Raw genomic sequence first — 7465 nt, 5'->3', positions numbered from 1 at the left:
TGTTTTGGTTTATGCCCAAAAATGTACTGTCTCAGTCTCCCCGCTGAGTCACCATATTCCCTGAAAACAGCAGATAAAAAAAAACAACTAGCTTGTGAAGTAGGTAAAGCAGGGAAGCTAAACAACCTGATACTCTCCTCAGGAGTTGGTTGAGACCAAAAAACTGTGGGTGAATATTAGACTTAAATTGATCAGACAATGACAAACATGACGCTAAGCTTTACTGGAAGTGTAAATAATTTCCAACACGTTCATATCAACTTTATAAAAGGTTTTTAAAAAGTGTTGTTAACTTTTTCCACCATGATTTTTTAAAAAAAAAGGAAAATTTACTTTTTCCTATAACTTATATCAAATGACACAGTTCCTATAACATTATTAGCAATAACAATTAAAAAATGATCTAGAATATTTCTGAATATAATCTGTTGTTTAACAATACAGTGCCCAGCTCTGAAAGTTCTTTTTTTATTTGCTTTAGACAAAATGCTGCAGAAGCATTAACAGTAAACCTGCTAAATAAAACTTCACATGATAAAGTAAGATTTGCTTCCTGTTCCAGTTTGTTCTCAGTTAAGTTCTGTTTAAAGAAACTTTGAACTCAATCATCGAAACAACACACAGGGTCAACATTACTCAAATGTTCTCATATAAAAAAAAGAATACCGACAAAGACGGTTTATTTTTTTAATGTTAACGACAGTGTTATTACTCTTACTTCGCACAAAGCACATCTCTGTTTGTTGTCAATGAGTAAAAGATTTCCCATCAGAACAAGGGTCATATCAACAGCGAAGAGGAACATGTTGTAAACATCAGGGCCAGAATTTATCAAACCGCTAACAGAGAAATGTTTTTCTGAACCAGAGATGTAAAAGTTTAAATTCTTCCCTTCGACACCAACTCTCAAAACTTAATAAATGTTATTTTAAAGTAGCATTGAAATAAAAAGACCTCAGAAGATCCTAAGTGAGAGCAGGAGAGGAAAAAAGGTGAGAACAGACCTTCACTGTCTGAATTATACAAGTGATATAACTGATCATGATCAACAATGCGAGAGGAAGCAAGAAGTTAACAACTTTTTCCATTGACTACTTGTTTACGTAGCGGCTCGAGAGACAGAGTGGGTCGTCCACTAATCAGTAGGTTGGGGGTTCGATCCCCGGTTCCTCAAGGCTGCCAAAGGCTGCCAAAGCGTCCTTGGGCAAGACACTGAACTTCAAATTGCACTTGACGACTATTCCGTCATTAAAGGTAGGGTTAGTGATTGGGTTCTGAAAAATTGGCTATGGGGCCTGGTGGATGAGGATAAATCAATATTTCTGCGTGTGAGTCCCTAAGTGGTACTTGAGGTGTGCGCTCTGTAGATATCCTTTGCCACAGACATTACACCGGTGGGGTCTCTCCCCCGTGTGGCTTCTCAGGTGCTTCTTCAGATGTCCGCTGTGGGTGAAACTTTTACAACAGAAAGAGCAGCAGAAAGGCTTCTCGCCCGTGTGGATCCTCATGTGTATCTTTAAGTCTCCTTTCCGGCTGCATTCCTTCCCACAAACCTGGCAGCGGTGCAGCTTCACCCCCGTGTGGCTGGTCATGTGTTCTGCCAGAGCCGTGCTGCTGTTGCACTGTTTACCGCACACGTGACAACACCTGGAGGCCTTGTGTGATTTAAGGTGCACGTTAAGACTTTCGGTGGACTCTGAGGCTTTTCCGCACACAGCACAGGGGAAACCTGCATCCATTGAATGCATGCGCAAAGCGTGGTTTATCAAGTGGTGTTTGGAGGCAAAAGATTTATCACACAAATAGCAGTGATAGCCAGGTGCAAGTGAACTCATATGAGATACCTCAGCGGACTCTCTGGAGGTGATGATTGAACCCTGGTTTTGATCTGTCTTTGTCTGGTTTGACATGAAACTCGTAGCAGGTCGTTCGTGTTCCCTACCATCTTGGATCTGAGTTTGTGGAGGCGGGAACGGGGCGAAATGGGGCATGAACTGTAGAGCTTTAGTTTCGGGTAACTCCTCGAACTGCTCCTCGCTGTCACTGTTTTGAGTTGGAGTTTTCAAAGACGGTTTTGTGTCCTCCTGCTCGTGTCCCTCCCACACAGCTGAAAGGGGTAGATACATGTCGTTAGCATCCCTAAACTCTCGAGCCTGTTCTCCATCTTGTTGACAGGCCCAGACCTCCTGATCTTCCTCTTTAATGTGTCTAGGCTCTGGCTCCGTCTGATTGGTGCTGAGATTGGGCTCGTGCTCACAGTGGTGCCGCTCAGCGGGAGTTTCCTCTTTACAGATGGACGACTGAGGGAGGTCTAGAAAAAAAGGTGAAGAACTTAAAACTTCTGCAGTGAAGTGTCTCTTTGTTCAACAAATAGTAGAAACAGTTTATTTCAGTTTGGACATTTGAGAAGCTACAATCATCCACTGTTAAACAGTTTTACCCAAAACAATGACAAATGTAAGTTAATTTCCCTAAAATCTACTTTCTTATTTATCAATTGATTGTTACACTTACACCTGGAATTTCAACATCAATAGAAGTATTAAACATCTGAGAGAAAACTGATGAATGTGAGTTCATTTGATAAGAAAGCATTCTGTATAATTTGCATTAAATCATTTTAAAAAGCATCGTTTTCCCACCAGAAAAGTTTGAGGAATGATCCTTATTGAAAATGTGACGTGACACAACTAAATAAAAACCAAAATATCAACCAATATCTTGTATCACCCTCTTATCACTCAGGGAGTCTATCAAGTTGTCCATGTTGTGGTACAGATGTTGTGCACGTGCGCATCTGAGCGATTCAAACACAAACACCTTCTTGAAATAAACATAAAGAGTCAGTATTTCACTTTTCAGGACTTGAGGGGAACTGAACCTTGAATTTCATGGACTGTAGTTTTATTTTTAATCATCGAGTTTAAGGTTTATAAAACAAATAAAACGTCAATTATTACAATCAGGAATATTCTAACAGCTGATTCCGGGCAGTGGGAAACTCAGCCTTTATTAATAATAATAATAATATAATACAGATAATAACAATGATATCATCTATATACTAAGGGTTGAACAGACCTCTCTGGTGGGAGAACTCCTGCAGTAAACCTCTCAGACGGTCGTTCTCCTGTTTGGACCTGGACGCTTCTTCTTCGTATTTCTCGATGGTTCGTTCAAACACCTGCAGAATCTCCTCGGCAGCAGCTGTTAGTCTTTCCGTCACGAAAACCCTGAGGAGCAGCGGGGCGGACATTTTTAATCTTCCCCCGGACAGCAGCTTCCAACACGGGGTCACTTCTCTGGGCTGTTAGCTGACAGGCTACGGAAGTAGCGATAAACAAACCGCGGTGCGCATGTCAGAGATCTGTCGCCCCCTGCAGGAACACAGCGGCGGTGGACTAACTTTATTTATAGAGCACAACCACAAAGAGCTGCACAACAAGAAAACAAATGATTAAAATACATATATACATAAATACATAAATACACACATGATAAAATAATAATTATATTGATAATGATTTTTTAAAATACTAATAGCCTGGCACCCCAGGTCAATTTAGGAATATGCCTTCCAAACATAATGTTTTTGCCGATATGTAAAAGTTTACTCAAGTAATACATTTATATCAACAACTTATATACTTATATACACAAAACCTGTCCGTGCCACAGACACATCCCCAAACTTATATGCTTATACTTATATTATATTATATTACACTGTTCTTGATGGAAAAGTTACAATTTAGATTTGGAGTCCATTCATTTCTTCTTGTGGATGCAAATGTTTACCAGTAATAAAATGCATGTTTTCTTAAGAAGAGAAAGATAATGACATGTTGTTTATAGATAATATGAGTTTATTGTTAAACTGTAAGTAAAGGGGCACAGGATCTGCCCTGAGACTGAGTTTTTTTTAAATTTTGATATCTCAGGTAAGTCTGTTGGATGGTGTTCTTCCTGTCTTTGTCTATTTTTCCTGCTTTTGTGATTGTCAGCCCTCCCTGGTTTGTTTCACCTTCGTCCACTGAGCCCTGTCACCACTCACTCATCTGTCAATTCATCTTTTTATTTCCTCAGTCCAACCTTATGCTTTTGTTTCTGCCCCCCAGTGTCTCTCAGGGCATTTAGAGTTGGGATTTTCTGTTTGTCTGCCTAAACCTGGCAACCAGAGTCATCTATAGGCCCTCATTCATCTGACCATTCTCATAAAACCCAGGTTTGAAAACCCTGCACAAGTGGCGTCAGTTTGTTAATAACAAAGGCTTCTGTTCGTAGGAGCCTGAGTCGTGACCTGTGCCCACAGCTCCCTGCTCTCTCCCTCCGTCCACACCCACACGACCATCTGTCCCACGCTGAGCTCAAAGGACAGGAGAGGACAGTCGTGATGGGAGCTGTACCTGGCACTGTGCTCCTCCATCTGCAGCAGGTACGCAAAGACAAAAACAACAAGTCTGCAAAAAATAAAACAAAATGAGTGAGAATGATTTTCTGTTGCTTTGACAGTCAACGGTTTGTATTCTGCACTATCTGTATCTGCACAGATAATTGGAGGGTTCTGCTGTTTCATGTTGTTATTTTTCTTTATGTTACCTCTCCTCATGCAGCAGTTACTTAATGAGTCTAACCACGTTCGGCTCAGGTTCAGAACATTTTCAGCATAATGCTCCATAACATGAGCAAAGGGACACTTGCATGTATTTTTGATCACCATCAGAGGGAGCCAAATCATTCAAGATACAACACATCGAAACTCGTACATTGATTTCCAGTGTGTCAGCTCCAGTTAATGTTTTAACCAAATACCTGCTGCACATTGAAGGAAAACAGAGAAGTGTTGAGTTCAAAGTCTATTGTAGTGTCCATAATATAAAATCTACTGTGCTGTTGTTCTGTGCGGTGATGTTCTGTACATGCAAGTGTTTGAAAATGGCAACTTGAACTACTTCAAATGCTGAATTTCTTGTAGATCCTTACTACACGGTGGTTAGTCTCTTGGGGGTATTGGGGTTAATGGGGGGTGGGAGTTTACCAGTTCTCTTTGCATGCCTATGTTTGTTTTCCCACCCACATCAAGTCTGTAAACCACAAATGACATATTAGAATTTATGTTGCTTTGTTTGTGAGGGCTATTGATTTTTGTGGATGCATCCAGAAATAAATAATTCAAACAATGACATGTTCTTTGAGTATACCAACTGAAACGTACGCAGATGATGCATATTAGAGAGCTTTGAAAATTGTTGGAAGGATGATGAAGGCATCAAACTTGTTTTGTCACCTTTGAAATATGTAATTTCTTCTCTTAATTGACCTTCAGGCTTCCTCAGCTCTCAGTCTTCAGTCTTATTCACTCGCACAAACATCGGAGCTGCACTGGATCATCATGGAGCGACTGCAGAGACGTGAACACAACATCTGGCTTTAAAAAGTCACTTAGTCTTTTTTTTTTATAAGATCCAGAAGAAGCTTTTTCATGTAAATTTCATGTAAATGTGTTGTTGGTTTTATTCTATTTGTGTCACTGTTCCTGTTCTGTTTGTGTTTTTCCTGTTGAGCTTTATAAACACTACAAACCACCCAACATAGACTTATTGAAATGGGCTCCACCATGAAATCATTAAAATTACCTACTTTTACAAAACATCATTTAACCGGCTGAACTTGTTTCTCACCTTCAGCTTGTTTCTGTTATGCATATCTTCTCCGAGCAGACGAAGGTGCAGCTACAAATACTTTTGGACGTCTTGGATGTTTCACTGGAAATTTCACTATATGTTTCACTGAATCTTTCACTGAATCTTTCACTGGATGTTTCACTGGATGTTTTACTGGATGTTTCACAGGATGTTTCACTGGATGTTTAACTTGATGTTTCACTTGCTGTTTCACTGGATGTTTCACTGGATGTTTCCCTGGATGTTTCCCTGGATGTTTCACTGGATGTTTCCCTGGATGTTTCACTGGATGTTTCACTGGATGTTTTACCGGATGTTTCACCGGGTGTTTCACTGGATGTTTCACTGGATGTTTCCCTGGATGTCTCCCTGGATGTTTCACTGGATATTTTACGTGATGTTTCACTGGATATTTTACTGGATGTTTCACTGGATGTTTCACTGGATGTTTCCCTGGATGTTTCTTTTCTTTGAGCTCTGACTTTAACGCACCTCCAGTAAAGTGGGAGTGTCTTCAAAGATTGTAAAAGCATCAAGAGGATTCACCTCCTATTTAATTCCAGAAACCTACAAGTTACAGCATTATACATTGGTTAATTGATAACATGGTAAATGGAATTTGACTAAAATATAAACCTGCCGCTGCTCATGTCTTTCACTTTATTTTTATTTCCTGTTCACATAGAAGTGTAGTAGCGTTTTGTTTGGAGATACTTGTGCGCATGCGCGAGGTGTGTTACTTCCTCGCGTCTAACGTTGCCGTGGAGTGGGCTCCTCTCTGAAGTTAGTTTAACATTGGACGGTTGGGGGGGGGGGGGGGGGGGGAGTTAAGAGGGACTCCCAGGTTGACCAAGACTATTTTCAGATGTGCGAACCCTTTGTTTTATTCTTAAAAATAAAATAAAGATGATTTCACAGTCTTTTCTCAACGAATACACAAATAAAACAAAGGTCTCACAAACCTGACTCTGTGTTTTAATCTGAATTCAAATGCTCTGGGTTCATCGGAGTCTAATTTTAAAAAACGGTGTTTTCACAAATGACATAAACGACTCAATAATCTGGGACTGTGTTTGAATGGGTTGATCTAGTCCAGGCGAGACAAGTCTAACTCTGTGAAAGATGTGGAATGACTCCTTTTTGTGTGTTTCACTCATCTGAGACATTATTATAAAAACAGTGTCATCATGTATAAAATAAAAATATCTCACAGATCAGAAGATTTAAAAGATCTGTGAGACAAAAAAATATGTAGTTATTATAATGTATTAATTTATAAGAAAGTGTTTATTGGTTAATCTAGTCCAGGTTTGACAAATCTAACATTTGGTTTTTGACCTGTTGTTGTGATCCCGATGGTAAAAACAGTGTCATCATGTATAAAATAAAAGGTCTCAAAGATCTGAAGCTGGGTTTTAAAAGGTACGTATTGTTATTATAATGTAATAATTTATAAGTAAGTGTTTATAAGGTAAACTAGTCCAAGTTTTACAAGTCTAACTTGTGGTTTAAGACCTGTTGTTGTGGTCTAATGGTGAAAATACAGTGTCACTGTAATTACTTCATGAATAAAACAAAGGTATCTGAAACTGTGTTTATGTCACATCTGATGTGGTCTGATGGTGAAATGACTGTCAATGCCACTGATTATAAATAAAATAAAGGTTCCACAGGAAGTGAACGTGGTTTTTCATTCGAACCCTTTCACAAAAAGATAAAACCATCAGACTGGACCATCGATCGTATAAAAGGGAGTCGACCGTGTGAATTTCCCTCAACAG

At 39.5% G+C, this 7465-nt stretch overlaps 1 protein-coding gene across 1 annotated transcript; it reads right to left on the bottom strand.

Moving 5' to 3' along the window:
* Positions 1-690: 690 nt before the first annotated feature.
* Positions 691-3354, bottom strand: LOC117775233 (zinc finger protein 596-like). The gene is made up of 2 exons (XM_034608185.1): positions 3082-3354; positions 691-2311 (listed from the first exon to the last, which is right to left on the bottom strand). The coding sequence occupies exons 1-2, from the start codon at positions 3254-3256 to the stop codon at positions 1314-1316; spliced, it is 1173 nt and encodes a 390-aa protein (XP_034464076.1). The 5' UTR covers positions 3257-3354; the 3' UTR covers positions 691-1313.
* Positions 3355-7465: the final 4111 nt, after the last annotated feature.

This window comes from Hippoglossus hippoglossus, chromosome 15 (genome assembly GCF_009819705.1).
Source record: "Hippoglossus hippoglossus isolate fHipHip1 chromosome 15, fHipHip1.pri, whole genome shotgun sequence".
Lineage (NCBI taxonomy): Eukaryota > Metazoa > Chordata > Actinopteri > Pleuronectiformes > Pleuronectidae > Hippoglossus > Hippoglossus hippoglossus.
This window is presented reverse-complemented; position numbering and strand designations above follow the sequence as displayed.

Bases quoted from the DNA above. Each gene is read 5' to 3' on its own strand.
- LOC117775233 (XM_034608185.1), bottom strand. From the start codon at position 3,256: ATGTCCGCCCCGCTGCTCCTCAGGGTTTTCGTGACGGAAAGACTAACA. The intron at 2,312-3,081 runs GTCTGTTCAACC...CTTTTTTTCTAG, and splicing joins GGAGTTCTCCCACCAGAGAG to ACCTCCCTCAGTCGTCCATC.